Genomic DNA, 16,555 nt, shown 5'->3' with positions numbered 1-16,555 from the left:
AGTCTAATCCAACAAGAGGTAGTTTGGGTTTCATAACTAGGACCATCCATCTTGCTGTTCCCCCAACATTTTGATAATACCCCAAATGCCTGTTTCTTGGACTCCCTCATTAATTCGAATGAGAATAGACTTTCTGTTTACTTAAGAAAGATATCAGTCATAGCTTTTGTTTCTTTGTTTTTAATCTCCATGCATGAAGGACAAGAGGGCAGTGCCCATGATGTTCTCATTTCATTAAGAAAAAAACCAACAACAATGTGTGTATATCAGTTTCCTAGGGCTATCATAACAAATCACCACTGGGTAGCTTAAAACAACAGAAATTTATTCTCTCACAGTTGTGGAAGCCAGAAGTCTGAAATCAAGGTGTCAGCAGGGTTGATACCCTTTGGAGGCTTTGAGGGAATCCATTCTATGCCTCTCTCCTAGTTTCTGGTGGCTGTAGGCAATCCTTGGCTTGTAAACACTTGTAAAAACCACTCCAATTTCTGCTTCCATTGCATGACATTCTCTCCTGTGTGTCTTTTTTCCTGTCACCTTTTTAAAAAAGATTTTATTTTTAAAGTAATCTCTACACCCAAAGTGGGGCTTGAGCCCACAACCCCAAGATCAAGAGTCACACACTCTACCAACTAAGCCAGCCAGGCACCCCCTTTTCTGTTACTTCTAAGGGCAACTGTCTTTGGATTTAGGATTCATTCTAATCTAGGATGATCTCATCTTGAGATTCTTTTCTTAATTACAAATACAAAGATCCGTTTCCAGGTAAGGTCACATTCACAGGTACAGGGAGTTAAGGCTTGGACATATCTTTTGGAGAGACACAATTCAACCTACTACAAAGCATATTTAAACCTTTTAGGAAATAGGGATGTCAGTTTAAATATTAATACCAGGGCAATAAATTATTAAGTAAGACAATCAATCAGAATTACAGACTTTTTAGATGTTAAAGGTTATTTTCACAGGCCACAGCAACAATCTCTGAAGTCAGGGTGTCTCTTAATTAGAATTAACATTTACGAGGAGTTTTATGATACAAACTAGTATCTGCTTTTCTGACTTTCTAGAAGACTAAACATTTTTCCTTATCTTACTGAGATTTCTTTTACCATAATTATGAGGGTCTGTGGTTTTTCAAGACATTGCTAACATTAGTTAGCAGCAACAGGAAAAAATAGGTATGAGAGCTCAAAACTTACCCTATGGTGGACAAAGGAGCAAAATAGAACAGACACATTTTTCTAATCTTACACCAACAATTTCATTCCAAATGTCTCCTGACAGGCATACACCATATACAGGAAACCATTTCATGCTTCTCACTTTTGCACACTTCAGAAATTGGCATGGATATGCTCAACATGCTGTGTCCATTCACTACCAGGAAGAAGGCTTGATTGGTGTTGAACTGTAAGAGCCTTCCAATTATTTTGATGAGTTCACTCATGTTGATGTGATCAGGTGCAAGGAACTCAGTTTTATCCAGGATAGGAAACTGCTTCTCACCCTATATAGTTCCTTTCCCCCCGCCCCTTGAATGGTTCTCTTATCACTGGGGTTTTGGTAGGATGCTGCTCTTGAGTAACTCCGGCATCTTTTATTCTTTGTTCGAAGGTACAGCACCACTTGAAGGTCTTCTCCAAGGTCTTGGCATGGTAGGTTGAGGTGGTTTGGCAGCAGTGGTGACTCTGACTGTGGTGACAACAACTTCTGCAAAGATCTATGAAATAGCTACTATGTTCCTTCTTCTCCTGGCTCTTCCTCCCTCAAATGTCCCCCTACTCTCTTGTAACTCTTCCTCTATTAGACCTTTCCCATATGAAGGCTATAAACATGCTCAAGACTTGTTCATAAAAATAAAAGCAAAAACAGAAACAAAAACCCTCCCTTATTTCTGTATCCCCTTTTAATCACTACTAGAATCATAGGATTGGTCAAGGGTTGGAGTTTCCTGCTGGCATTTGGCTTTTTTAAAAAGTGTACAGGAGCACCTGGGTGGCTCTGTCAGTTAAGTGTCTGACACTTGATTTAGCCTCTGGTCATGATCTCAGGGTAGTGGGATCGAGCCTCCCCCCACCTTGGGCTCCATGCTCAGCATGCAGTCTACTTGTCCCTCTCCCTCTGCTACTCCCTACCCCCTGCCCTGCTTGCATGTGTGTGCCCTTTCTCTCGCGTGCGTGCGCGCAAATAAATAAATAAAATCTTTAAAAAAAAAGTGCACAGAAATTAGGTGTAAGAGAGAGACTATGGTCTGTCCAGAGCGCCTATTATAAGAGCCCTGTCTGGTCAGGGGAAGAAAATTAGACCACAAAAAAATAATCTGATAAGCAGAGAGAATATGGACATATTCAAAAATAGAAGAGGTAGATGAGGTCAAAGAGACCTAGATAGATTGAAAGAAAGGTTATAGTCAAACAATTAGATATGAAAGCTTAAAACTTCTTTTTCTTTTAAGATTTTATTTATTTATTTGACAGAGAGAGACACAGCGAGAGAGGGAACACAAGCAGTGGGAGTGGGAGAGGGAGAACCAGGCTTCCTGCCAAGCAGGGAGCCGATGCGGGGCTCCATCCCAGGACCCTGAGATCACAACCAGAGCCGAAGGCAGACGCTTAACTGACTGAGCCACCCAGGTGCCCCGAAAGCTTAAAACTTCTGATGAGAAACAATTCTTGGTGAAAGATCAAGGGTATGACCAAATGATCAAGGGATGACCAAAACAAATTCAATGTCTCTAGAAATGAGGAGGCCAAGGAAGACCCTTAGCTAAATTGTCCACATAGACATGAATGCAGGCAAAGCATGAAGTAATCAAAAAGACTGTAAGCCAGTTCCTCAAATCTAGGAGTAAAGTAGAATACCCAAGATAGAAAGTCAGTAATTGATAGCAATAAGGAGGAATAGAAGATTCTTCAGCTGGATGATACAAACTTAAAGTGGAGGTTTTACACAAGCAGGTATGAATAATTACTTGGCAGTGTCATTGGGGAATTAGAATAACCAGTCTAGTTCTCAGCTGAATGTGGGTGGGGCATAGAAGAATAATTACCACCATTGAAAGGGCAGCAGGGCTTGTGGTGTCCTTGAGGAAGAGCTATTAGAGAAGAAGGTGACTTGACGTAGGGAGAAGACCAGTTGGGAGACTGTCGCTTCATCTGGATGAGAAAGGATGATGGCCTAACCTACCCAGTAGCCGTGAGAATACAAAGAAGGAAATATGTCCTAAAGATATAAAGGACATATATTGCTTTGATAACTAATTAGGTGTGAAGAATAACTAGGAAGAATAAAGGACAACTCTTAGGATTCTGTTTTGGGCAAATGGCTATGAATGTGCTCTTTACTGAAACAGAGGGAGGAGCAGGTTTAAAAAAAATAATGGGATCAGGTTCTGACCTCGTTGTGCCTCTGGAAATGCCCTATAAGCAACCAAAAATATATATTCTAGGCTCATGAGAGAGATTGGGGCTACAGAGATAGATTTGAGAACCGTCATCCCTGAAAGGAAGTCAAAGACAAATAAGGGAAAGAGATCATTTAAGGAGGTGTTTTGTTTTGTTTTAATGAATGAATGAAACCTCTTTATATCTGTGGCTCTGTGTTAATCTTTTTCCTTTTGGTCAGTAGTCCTAATTTGTTATTTTTGTTGAACTTGTTCCCCATCTCCCTCTTGACAAACAATTATTGATCATGTCCATTGTGCCAGCTATTGGGAATACAAAAGTGAAAAGCATTGTGCTTTCCCTGCTGTTTCTCTAACCTCTCACTACGGTTCTGAGGCTCTTGCCCCTTTTACCAGGCTCTTAATCTTGTCATTACCTTCAATTATTTATAAGAGTATGAACTCTTTCTCCCATTAGACTAAGCCCGAAGGGCAGAGACCCTGTGTCATTCTCTGCTGTATTCTAGACACTAAACAGTGCCTGAAACAAAGCAGACTCTCCAAAAATATTTATTAAGGTAATGAATGAAAAACAACAAAGTTTGACATACAAGCTTGACAAAGTAAACTCTTGTAAACCAATATAACAAAAAGTACAAAAGTCATTGCCATCCTGGTTAATTAATTAATTAATTAATTTTTAAAGATTTTATTTATTTATTTGAGAAAGAGAGAATGAGAGATAGAGAGCACGAGAGGGAAGAGGGTCAGAGGGAGAAGCAGACTCCCTGCTGAGCAGGGAGCCCGATGTGGGACTCGATCCCGGGACTCCAGGATCATGACCTGAGCCGAAGGCAGTTGCTTAACCAACTGAGCCACCCAGGCGCCCCCTGGTTAATTTATTTGTAATTTATTAATTGAATTAAAAAAGAAAAAATAGGCAAGCAGAAAATAATAGTTACTGCATCTCACACCCATTAAGATGGCTAACAGCAATCACAACAAAAACGGAAAACACCAAGCGTGGGCAAGGGTGTGGAGAAATTGGGACCCTTATGCAATGTTGCTAAAAATGGAAAATTGTGCAGCCACTCTGGAAAACAGTGTGATCTTTCCTCAAAAAATCTAAAGTAGAATTACTCTGTGACCCAGCAATTCCACTTCTGGGTACAGAGCTAAAAGAATTGAAAGCTGGGACTCAAACAGATAAACAACACCCTTATTCATAGCAATATTATTCATAATAGCCAAAAGCAGGAAGCAACCCAAGTGTCCCTCAGTGGATGAATGAATAAACAAAATATGGCACATGCATAAGATAAAATATAATTCAGCCTTAAACAGGAAGGAAATTCTGATGTGCATGAATAAAACTTGAGGACATGTTATGTGAAATCATCTAGTCACAAAACAAGTACAATTTGCAATGATTCCACTCACTGTACATAAGGTACCTAAAGTAGTTAAATTCATAAAGACAGAAACTACAATAGCAGTTGCCAGTGCCTGGGAGTACTGCAGTGGAACAAGGAGTTAATATTTAATGGGCACAGAGTTTCCATTTTGCAAGATGAAAAGAGTTCTGGAGATGGATGTGGTGATTGGTTGCACAACAAAGGGAAAGCACTTAATACTACTGGAGTGTACATTTTAATATGGTTAAGATGGTACATTTATTGTATTTTACCACAATTTTTAAAATTAATTTTAAAAAAGAGACTATGCACCGGGGCACCCGGGTGGCTCAGTGGGTTAAGCGTCTGCCTTTGGCTCAGGTCATGATCTCAGGGTCCTGGGATCAAGCCCCACAGTGGGCTTCCTGCTCAGCGGAGGGCTTGCTTCTCCCTCTCCCTCTGCTGCTCCCCCTGCTCATGCTCCCTCTCTCTCTCAAATAAATATTTAAAAAATAAAAAAGAGACTAATCACCAAAAAAATTAAAAAACTGATTACTTAGTAACAACCCACATCAATCAAAACGCGTAGGGACCAAGAAACTCGGTCCGCCCAGCCGCAAACCAGCTTGACCGCTCAGGCCCTGGGAGCCAGAAGCCAAGGGCGGGGAAGGGCCAGGCCTGGGGCTCCGCGCAGGGTGAGGCTGCCCAGAGGCCGCTACCTCAAGGAGGTCACCCGCGGACTGGGCCGCCACGGCGCAAGCGCAAATGGAGGTTGCCGAAGCGCCTTTTAAACGTACCGGAAGTGACGTTTGTAACGCTGAGGCAGGTTCAGGGAAGATTCGGGTAGGTGAGCAGGGCTGGGGCTGTGGTCCTGGGCCACTATGAGCTGCACCATCGAGAAGATCCTGACAGACGCCAAGACGTTGCTGGAACGGCTGCGGGAGCACGACGCGGCCGCAGAGTCGCTAGTGGATCAGTCCGCCGCGCTGCACCGGCGAGTGGCCGCTATGCGGGAGGCGGGGACGGCGCTTCCGGACCAGGTCGGGCAGAGGGTAGGGGGCCGTGCTCGCAGGATCTGTGCACCCGAGGGGTGGAGGGCGAAGGAAGGTGGGAACTCGGCTTTAAGTTTATGCCTAGTCTCAGAGGGTGGCGGTGAGAGCGTTCTGCGGGGTCGCGGTTGAGAATGCTGCCCTGGAGCCCCGATTCCTCCTCCTTCGGTTGCATCCGCTGCTGTTCCCCTGTTAACGGCGCGCTTAGTCTGTCTCTGTTTGTCCAGTATCAAGAAGATGCATCCGATATAAAGGACATGTCCAAATTCAAACCTCACATTCTGCTGTCCCAAGAGAATACACAGATTAGAGACTTGCAGCAGGAAAACAGAGGTTAGTCAGGCCTTTTGGTGTAGTTATGATTTTCTCATATCCAGTAATATTTCAAAAGTTCGTGCCAAACTAACTATTCACATCCTGTATGTATCTCCAGATTACTACTTTTTTTCCCCCCAGATTACTACTTTTAAAAGAGTTATTCTGTGATGGCCCAGTAACAATAAAGTTTGTTACATTACCCTTTTTAAGGTCATCTGACTGATTTTGTATATGTAGGCAGCTTATCAAAAGGGTGCTTAATAGAGTTGAATTATTGCATGGCTTATTTATGTATCCCCATATGTATATTTGCACAACAAGAGTGTTAATATACTCAAGGGCTTGAATTTTTTATGTTTAAACATTAATTGAAATAAACACGTTAAGATTGAAGAGGTTTTTTAAATGTTCTTGTGCAAGGTGGAAGAACTGAATTTTAGCCTCAGGGTATATATTCTTAGGCTTCATGAGGACATTATTAATGATAGCAGTATGAAGTTATTTGTGTATCAGTTGACAGCTTTCACATGTATCATTCCATTGTATTCTCATATCTTCATTTTGATGTAGATAAGCCGTCGGTACTTAATATTACAATGCAGTTAAGAAATAGGCTCGGAGAGGGTAATGATTTGCATAAGAGTAGTAGTAAGCTAGTAACTCACTGAAGAAATCCATGTCTTCTGATTCTACATCCCATGTTGTTTCTACCAGAGTATGCTGCCTCTGCCTAGAAAGTTATTTTTCTTGTAGACCTTAACTGTTGAGTTTTGTAGACTTAAACACTGGTTATAACTTTGCATTCACAATATCTCATGGAGTGTCATAAAATTACAATGTTAAAAGAGTTTTGGCTTTGGGAGCTCTCAGACGTCACTGCCAAGCGATTTTATTTTTTTGATAGAGCTATGGGTTTCCTTGGAGGAACACCAGGATGCTTTGGAACTCATCATGAGCAAGTACCGGAAGCAGATGTTACAATTAATGGTTGCTAAAAAGGCCGTGGATGCTGAACCAGTCCTGAAAGCTCACCAGTCTCACTCTGCAGTAAGAAACTTTGATGAATAAATTCTGAATGAACGGGATTAAAATCTTGAACGGGATTAAAATCTTGAATTGTTTAAAATTGATTGCTTGTTTTTGAAGTAAGCTTGTTTTCCTTTCATGTTTATGAAAGGAAAAAATCCACATTCGCTATGGATTTTGCTGTAGCTTTGTAAGGATATGAATAGAAAGAAGGGGGTAAGGGGCTGCTCAGGAGCTTTTTTCTTTCAGTGGGACTAAGGTTCCCCACTCCCGCCTGCCCCAAGATCTCTTTTCAAGATGAATGGATGCTTATGCAAACATAAGGCAAGGTAGTGCTGAAGGTGCTCAGTAAATACTTGGTTGTTACTGTACTTTCACTAAAATATAAGCTCCTTGATTGTAAGGAGCATGGGTTCTTCTCTTATCCCTAACACAGTACCTGGCACATAGCAGGCAGTCAGTAAACCTTTGTTAAACTGAACTACATAGCATCATACTATGTTGTTGGAGAGAAGTATGGTTTTTAAAAAATACATGGCATGGTTTCTACACTTTGGTTGCTTATGTTTTAATTTGGGAGAACCAGTAATTGTGCTTAAGTTTGTAGAGTGCTTCACAGGTGTCATTGTACATTCATATGTACTATATCATTTAAACCTGGATTGATAGATTGGCATCTCACTATCTGTTCCATGAAATTTATGAAAGATAAGTTTCATCTTAGATTCCTTTGAAAGCATTTTACAGAGTTAACAAAAGTCTTAGGGAACAGGAATATTTTAAATATGTGACTAGCTCTCAAAGTAAATAAATAAATAGCTCTCATCTAGAAGAGAAAAATAAACTATTTTCTGTAATCTGGAGGAAAAAACTTAAACCTTAATACAGTTTAGCTCATATGAAAAACTTGGGAAGAGATATATCCAAAGATAGAATAAGGTACCTTGGAATGTGGTAGGCTTCCTGCCAATAAAAGTATTCAGTGGGTGGTTAGACTAGAATCAATCTTGAAAACAAATTGTGAATACCACAAATGACTTTATTATGGCTTTGCCTCTAAGGACTCAGATTACAGTGAAACTCCTATGTAACTTCTGTAGCTTAGATTAAATGAACTTTCTAACATCATAATGCACATGTTCTCATGAACTTCGTATCTGCAGAAAAGATAACTTTTTCACCTTTTTTTCTTAATATCTTCACAGGAAATTGAGAGTCAGATTGACAGAATATGTGAAATGGGAGAAGTGATGAGGAAAGCAGTTCAGATGGATGATGACCAATTTTGTAAAATTCAGGAAAAACTAGCCCAATTAGAGGTAAGATTGTTGCCATTGTAAGCTCACAATATTCAGGGAGTTTTCTCAGAGTCTGGAAGGTATGCCATCACTATCCTAGGCAGTGTTATTAATGTTTTCTGTGTGTTCATGATTTAAAATTAAAATTCCTCCTCCAGGGGTGTCTGGGTGTCTCAGTCGGTTGAGCATCTGACTCTTGATTTCAGCTCAGGTCATGATCCCAGGGATGTGAGATTGAGCCCCGTGTTGGTCTCCACCCTCAGCTTCTGTCTGCTTGAGATCCTCTCCCTCTTCCTCTGCCCCTCCTCCTATTCTCTCTCTCTCTCTCAAAAAATAAATCTTAAAAGAAAACAACTTCTCCATACCCTTTTCAGGAAGGTAAATGTAATCAGCAGCAAACAGTAAAAATGCCAACTATGTATTGGCTAGAAATTGAGATATTATCATATCAAGAGGGTAGAGAGAGTGGAAGAGACAAATTACATGTGAGCTAAAATCCCTCCTCTGGGGACGCCTGGGTGGCTCAGTTGGTTGAGCATCTGCCTTTGGCTCAGGTCGTGATCCTGGGGTCCTGGGATAAGAGCCCCGCATCGGCTCCCTGCTCCACGGGGAGCCTGCTTCTCCCTCTCCCTCTGCCTGCCGCTCCCCCTGCTGTGTGCGTGCTCTCCCCCCCCCCCGCTTTCTGACAAGTAAATCTTTAAAAAATAAAAAAAATTGGGGGGCATCCGGGTGGCTCAGTCGTTGAGCGTCTGCCTTCAGCTCGGGTCATGATCCCAGAGTCCTGGAATTGAGCTCCACATCGGGCTCCCTGCTCAGAGGGAGGCCTGCTTCTCCCTCTCCCATTCCCCCAGCTTGTGTTCCCTCTCTCGCTGTCTCTCTCTCTGTCAAATAAATTAAAAAATAAATAAATAAATAAAAATAAAAAAATTTTTAAAATTTTAAATAAATAAAATCCCTCCTGTCATAAAAGGAAGTCAAATAGGTAATATCTAAAATCGATGATCAAGAAATAGCAGAACACGGGGCACCTGGGTGGCTCAGTCATTAAGCGGCTGCCTTCGGCTCAGGTCATGATCCCAGGGTCCTGGGATCGAGCCCCGCATCAGGCTCCCTGCTCTGTGGGAAGCCTGCTTCTCCCTCTCCCACTCCCCCTGCTTGTGTTCCCTCTCTCTCTCTCTCTCTCTCTCTCTCTGTCAAATAAATAAATAAAATCTTAAAAAAAAAAAATACAACAGGCATATTAATAATTATTATTTCTTTATTAATTATGGAAGTAAGTACCAAAAGAAATAGATAAAAGTATTAAAAGTGGGGGCGCCTGGGTGGCTCAGATGGTTAAGCGTCTGCCTTTGGCTCGGGTCACAATCCAGGGTCCTGGGATTGAGCCCCACATCCGGCTCCTCACTCAGCGGGGACCCTGCTTCTCCCTCTCCCTCTGCCTCTCCCCCTGCTCATGCTTTCTCTCTCTATCTCTGTGTCTCAAATGAATAAATTAAAAAATCTTAAAAAAAAAAAGTATTTTATAAAAGTGGTTGCCTTTGGGGAACAAAGCCAAGGGTCTGCCGTTTATTTTATAAACCTTATAGTCTTGATTCTTTAGAAGTTATTTTCATGTAATGTTTTAACTGTAATAGCAATAATTCACCAAAAAAAAAGGCATAGGGGTATTAGTATGCCTATAAAATTATTAAGAAAACGCATTACAATAGATGGTTTGAATGTTGCTTATTACCAGATGCTATCATGGTGGGCCCTTTGAGAAGTAACATAAAGAAAAAGATAGGATATCCCTGCTCAGAGTCTAGTGAAAGGAATAAGACTACTACTTATATGAAATGGTTTATACATGCTAGGAGAGATGCACAGTATTAAGGGAAGCACTTTATGTGGTAGACAATTTAATGACCCAGACTCTGGGTGAAGCCTGAGGATGCTATGGTTTACCAGAATTTCCTGCAGAGAGAATAAGGATGAAGAGTGCAAGCTGCCCTACCTGGAAATCAAAGGGAGTGACAGGGTCCCAAGTAGGAATTCGGAGCTGGTTAAAATGATAGAATGACCTTGTCTACACTATCCCTGATTTACTTAGATATGGAAAGAGCCCTAAGGAAATATGGGACAAATTTTATTTATATTGTAAGTGGAAAGAACACAAGCATCGGATTGAAACCCCAGCAATACCACATCCAAGTTCTCTGAGTTTGGATAAGTTTTTGGACTTTTGTGAGCTACAGTGACCTTATCTTAAAGAGAGCATGGATGTGGGCAACAGTATCTGCCCTACAGGTTGTTTTGAGATGATATATGTAAGACACCCAGTGGTACCTGACTTCCCCGGTGAGTAGTTTCTTCCCCTTTTTTCCTTTCTCCAAAACATCCAGGAGAGAAGACTGAGCAGAGTCAAAATATTATTAGGAATTTAAAAGGTAGAAGAAACAGTAGTACAACTTGTGGGAACCACAAAAAGTATGACAAGCAGTGAATTCCTCAGGTGGAGAGAGGCTTTGTTTTTTTCTTTGTTGTCCTAAAACAGGGCATGTAGAAATTACTCAGAAAGTGTATGTTAAATGATTAATAATTCATGTTTTAGGAAATTCTCACTTTGTTTCCATAAAATGTTTAAAATTAAAATAATACGCTTTCTGTTCCTGGCCCAAAACAGTGTATCCTGATGCAGTTTAACGGTCAAAATATCTGAAATAAACAAACCTTTTTTTTTTTTCCAGCTTGAAAATAAGGAACTTCGAGAATTACTGTCCATCAGCAGTGAGTCTCTTCAGGTCAGGAAGGAAAACTCAATGGACACTGCTTCCCAAGCCATCAAATAACTCAGCTTCTGAATGACAGCTGGAGATTGTTTATCAAGGAAGGAAGTTATTATCTTTCGAGTATTGTCCATCTAGTGTCTTGCCCCAGACTTGATTTAGTGTTGATTAAAGGTATCAGGTGGCAGTTTAGAATTCGCAGTCAAATTGGCTGTCCACAAACGGTTTTTGGGTATGTTCGTGAAAATACTGAGTTTCACCATTCCTTTCTCTAAGAGACTACTTTTAATTTTCAGTTCTGGGACCTCAATTTATATAAACTGTTATCGGTTCCTTTTTGTTTCTTCACATCTCTCAAACTTAGATCCTTTTATTATAAGCCAGCAATTTTATTTTATATAGGATTATAAATTACAATTCTAAAAAATTTTTAAGAGATTAGCTTTTTAAATCTATTTGGCATAAACCTAGATTTTTTTTTTCCATTTGAGAAAATACAATTCCACACAACTAGATTGGCAGATTCTCTGATTTGTACTGTCATTCACCTCCTTTGAAGTTTTAAGTCTCTCTGGTGCTAAGAGTTGGCACTTTATGACCTGGTGTCTTTACTCTTAATTTGAGAGAACCTACTGTTAGTCCCCAAGAAACATACTTGAAAATAAGTAACAGTAGGGTCATCATGTTGTTCAAAGAATCCTGAGAAATTTGTCCTGTGTGTGTACACATACACATGTATTCTTAATTCAAATGCTGAAAGTAGCTGTTACTCTATTAGATATTAGTAGTCAATTTTTCAATATTGTCCTCCTTGGAAAACTTCAACTTGGATGGTTTACTCAGTTGAAGAGCATATAATGGGTTTATTCACATCATAGTTTTTAGGTACTACATTCTATTTAATTTATATATAACTTCTATTTTATAGTTAAGAACCATCACTTACTTGGATGTCTTTCATTACTAGTACTGATAGTTCGCTTTCTTTTTAGATCCATTTTTCATGAGGAAGCAAACTTTTATCACCTAATGAGAGTTACCACATTTGTTGTGCTGTGTAGACAACAAAGCAGTGTTGAGATTCAAATGCTGAGCCGTCAGCTAGGCTCACTCATCAATTCACTTGCCTATCTCAGTTTAGTCACATGCCAAATTCACAAATTACTTCATGTTATACTATCCATTTAGGTTTGCCCAAAAATAATTGAAATAATGAATCCTAAACCTGTCCATATTTTCCAGTAGCACTAAGCACCATACTGCAGAGGAGAGACACAGTATTAAAAAGAGTTTGTTGTTAGTGCTTTTGTGTGATATAAAATTTCTTTTGTACTGCCATAAAGAAGTAACTCCAGTTAAAACAATAAAACCTCACTAAGATATCCTGAAAGCATCTGATCCCACTAATACTGAAAGGACTTGGCCTATAGTCATGATCTTTAATGATTAGGTATATGTCATTTAAGAAACTCAAATTTCTATTCGAAGTCCTGCTTAGAATTTGAAAAATACTTCCACCCCCACTGTAGGCATTTTTTTTTTGTTTCCCAACAGTAAGTAAAACTTAAGTCCAGCCATTTGGCTTGAAGTATATGCCCTAAGTGCCACCGTGTGTCCCACAGTTCCACTCAGGAAGCAGGTACCCCTACATGATATGTCCGCTGCCATGGCCAGTTTTCAGTAAAAATGATAAAAGTCATTAAATGGCCCATTAAAGTATGACATGGTGTCTATCTACCTTATGTTCCTTTAAAGTTGTTTATAAAGTTGTTCACATCTCAGATACCAGGATAAATTTATGTTAACTTTTCCCCCTGGCAAATCAAAAGCTTGAAGTTTGAGTGAAAGAGCTCTCAGTGCCCTACAAAATGTAAATTCTGGCTGGTGTTAATACAAATACATAATTTCTAATAAAAACATTTTAAGAGTAATAGTTAATTTTACTCAGTAATGAATCTACTTATTAGGAAATACAAAGGTTTATTTTTCACATATATAGCAACCTGTCAAGTACGGCTTTTCATAAGTATTTTGTAATTAGCATAAGGTAGTCAGCAGTATAACTACAAATAGCTGTTTCTTAAATGGTTTTAGAGATTTCCTCATGATTAAAAATCAAAATTATACAATTACAACTCATTATAAAATTAAAACTGAGTTTGGAAGTACCTTAAAAAATACTTAAAGATTATCCACTTTTACCTTAATAATACTTTACCTTTTACTTTGACTTATAGTAATACATTATGCATAATTTGATTCAAACATTGAAGGTCTATTTCAGTGTTCCCCAAAATGGTTTGCTGACTACTGAAATAGAAATTTGGGAATGGGATCTAGCAATTTGTATTTTAATAATTGTCCCAGATAACTTCTAAGGATACTAGTTTGAGAATGTCTAATCTACTATGTACCAGACACTTCATTCAGGATTATGAATAGAAAAAAGGTGGGGGAAAGGCCTTGACACTTTTTGAAGAAAAATTTGGTAGCAAAGACAGACATATAATTACAGTGCAGTGATACATCCAATATGAGACTGTATAGAAGGGGCTATACGGAGGAGAAAGCTTGGTGCTTTCTAGTTATCATATAATCTCCATTTCAACTGTACCTCATTTTACACATACTCAGGCACAAGGAGATTATGCTATATGTCTAAACTAGAACCAAGATTCTAACCCAGAGAGACTCAAACATATTCTTAACCACTAAGTTAAGATGCCTTTAAATGCCAAATACTGGTTGGAGTTCAAGTGGTTCTTGATTAGCAAAATGTTTTTAGTAGTAGTGCAAAAGAAATAACCACAGCCCATATACTAGAAAATACGAATTCAATAAATGGAGTCATAACTAATGAAACTTGTCATCTCTTTCTAGAATGATGTAACCGAGAGCTTGTATGCATACAACTAGCATGGACAGTGTTTAATTAGTGGTCACCTGTGTACGGAAAAGTGCAGTTCTGTCTTTCAAATCTGCCTCCTTAGTGTGTGGCTTTTCATCCTTCATGTTCTTTTGGTTACAGAAAGGTTGGCGCTGTATCAGATGTCTTGGCCATATTGAAGGCAAGAAAAAAAGGGAAACGGCCTATGCCAACTGTGTGTATACTCTTTTATGAAGAAAAGCAAAGCTTTCCCAGAAATTCCAGACAGATTTCCCTGTCTTAGTTGCCTACCTCTTTAAATGGTCACTTCTATTTGCAAAGGCTGGGTACATAGTTGCCTCAAATAACATCAGTATTCTATTAGCAAGGAGGAAAGAGTATTGAGAAAGCAATTAATGATGTCTGACAAGCCCTTTTACATTGAATAGTTTTTAACAAGTGAAAGCATTAGCTGAAGGTGTTGGTGTTGGGTAGCCAAGAGAATGGGCTGTGGCAGACAACTGTCATTTCTTTTCTGGCTGCCCAATATCCTTATTCCTATCCTGTTTAGGGAATCCCTCACCTGATGAGGCAAAGCCTTCCTCCCTCCTAAGAAATTTGAAAGCGTCAGATACATGTTTTCCCGGCCTCTTTTGCAGCTAAGGAAGATGCATCCACCTCAAACTTTAAAGTTAGGCAAAGAAGCAGGAAACTGTACAGAATTCTTTGAGTAAAGGCCTACAACACTGGCTACTATATGCAGTTCCACAGAGGAGCAGCAGAAATGGCTTTAATGACATTCAGTATCCAGTGTCAGCAAAGTCAGTGGTGTAAGCTGCAGTGAAATAGAAAAGACCCCACACAGTGGGGTCTTCACTGAAGCAGTTATCTGAAGAGATTAGAGGCTCTGTAGCCTCTAATTCTGGTTTTCTGGCTGTCTTAGAGATCCTGAGGATTGCTTATTAGCCTTCTAATAAAATCACTTTTTGTTAAACTTATCCTGAATTGCCTATAAAGAATGCTGATTGATAAAATAAGCATAGTTTTAAAAACAACCATGCCAGGAGCACCTGGGTGGCTCAGTCAGTTAAGTGCCCAACTCTTGATCTCAGCTCCAGTCTTGATTTCAGGGTTGTGAGTTCAAGCCCCGTGTTGGGCTCCACGATAAGTGAGGAGCCTACTTAAAAACAAAAACAACCATGCAAATATAAATTTTGCCAATTACATAGTGTTGTACTTACATTTCAATATTTGACACATAAAAGGATGTGTAACATGCAAATAGATTATCAAACATAATCATTTGTCACCTAAGAATTAGAACATTACCCATACTTTGCATTTATCTATTTGAGTTCCTCTCCTGTCTCTCCCCACCTTCCTACTCCCCCTTTTTCATAGTTCTCTCACATGCAAAAAGACCTAAAATATGTATCCCTAAAGTGACATTTTTTAGTTTGGTTCCTTTTTGAGCTTTATAAAAATGGTATCGTATGTTACACGTAGTCTATGGGGATCTGAGTTTTTTCACTGAACATTATGTTTCTGAGATCCTTTTATACATAGCTGTCATTTATTTCCACTGATGTACAATATTTCATTGTCTGACTATATAATAGATTGTTAAGATACATATATAATAGTACAATTATGCATTTTAAAAATCCTTGCTAATATCTGACATTCTTAATTCTCCATCTACCTCATTTAGATTAGATACATTTCACAATAAGCAGTCATATTGCACATTTTTCAGCTATTTCACTTGCAGTTGTCTCAGCAACCTTCAAAGGGAATTAAGGACTATTATCTGCTAATATAATGGAAAGCAGATCATGCTTTTTCTTTTGTTATTCACAAAGAATCCTGAAGAGGAGGCAGAACCTTCAGAGCTCCTGAATGAACTACAATTCACTCAACATTTGATCTAGCCTCCTGAAAATACCAGTCCTAAGATTCATTTTTTTTCATATTTTAACATCTCTGAAATTAGGATAGGTCTTATACATGTAGGGGTTTGTAATGTAGTTGATTCTAAGCAAAAGCAAAATTGGCCACGTTCCTGATGGCATGACTGGCCAAATGAAAGCTCTTGGTATTTTGGTCAAGAAACTATTTTAAGGGGCGCCTGGGTGGCTCAGTTGATTAAGCATCTGCCTTCGACTCCAGTCATGAGCATGCTTCTCCCTTTCCCTCTGCCTGCTGCTCCCCCGGCTTGTACACTCTCTATCTCTGTCAAATAAATAAAATCTTTAAAAAAAAAAAAAAACAAACTATTTTAAGCACTACTTGAGAAGGGAGTAGGGGTTTAGCTGTTGTCTGTGAACTTTCCATTCATGTGAACCTTCTTGTAAGATCAAGAGAGTGCCAGCGTAAGAACCTGGGATATGGCTGTATTCATTCTCTACAGCTATGTAACAGATTACTGCAAATTTAGCACCTTAAAGCAATGCC

At 39.4% G+C, this 16,555-nt stretch overlaps 1 protein-coding gene and 1 pseudogene across 2 annotated transcripts; one reads left to right on the top strand and one right to left on the bottom strand.

Moving 5' to 3' along the window:
• Positions 1-1,250: 1,250 nt before the first annotated feature.
• On the bottom strand, positions 1,251-3,819 carry LOC113926401 (annotated as a pseudogene).
• A 1,763-nt stretch (positions 3,820-5,582) lies between these two features.
• Positions 5,583-16,509, top strand: SIKE1 (suppressor of IKBKE 1). 2 transcript variants are annotated; one of them, XM_027622649.2, is made up of 5 exons: positions 5,583-5,831; positions 6,056-6,161; positions 7,051-7,193; positions 8,378-8,491; positions 11,197-16,509. In XM_027622649.2, the coding sequence occupies exons 1-5, from the start codon at positions 5,661-5,663 to the stop codon at positions 11,296-11,298; spliced, it is 636 nt and encodes a 211-aa protein (XP_027478450.1). In that variant the 5' UTR covers positions 5,583-5,660; the 3' UTR covers positions 11,299-16,509. The 2 variants fall into 2 exon arrangements, with proteins under 2 accessions (XP_027478450.1, XP_027478461.1); XM_027622660.2 differs by having other exon boundaries at positions 5,584-5,819; positions 11,197-16,500.
• Positions 16,510-16,555: the final 46 nt, after the last annotated feature.

The sequence above is a fragment of the Zalophus californianus genome, chromosome 4 (genome assembly GCF_009762305.2).
Source record: "Zalophus californianus isolate mZalCal1 chromosome 4, mZalCal1.pri.v2, whole genome shotgun sequence".
Taxonomy (NCBI): Eukaryota; Metazoa; Chordata; class Mammalia; order Carnivora; family Otariidae; genus Zalophus; species Zalophus californianus.
Note: the sequence above shows the minus strand (reverse complement) of the source record. Positions and strands in the feature narration are given on the sequence as shown.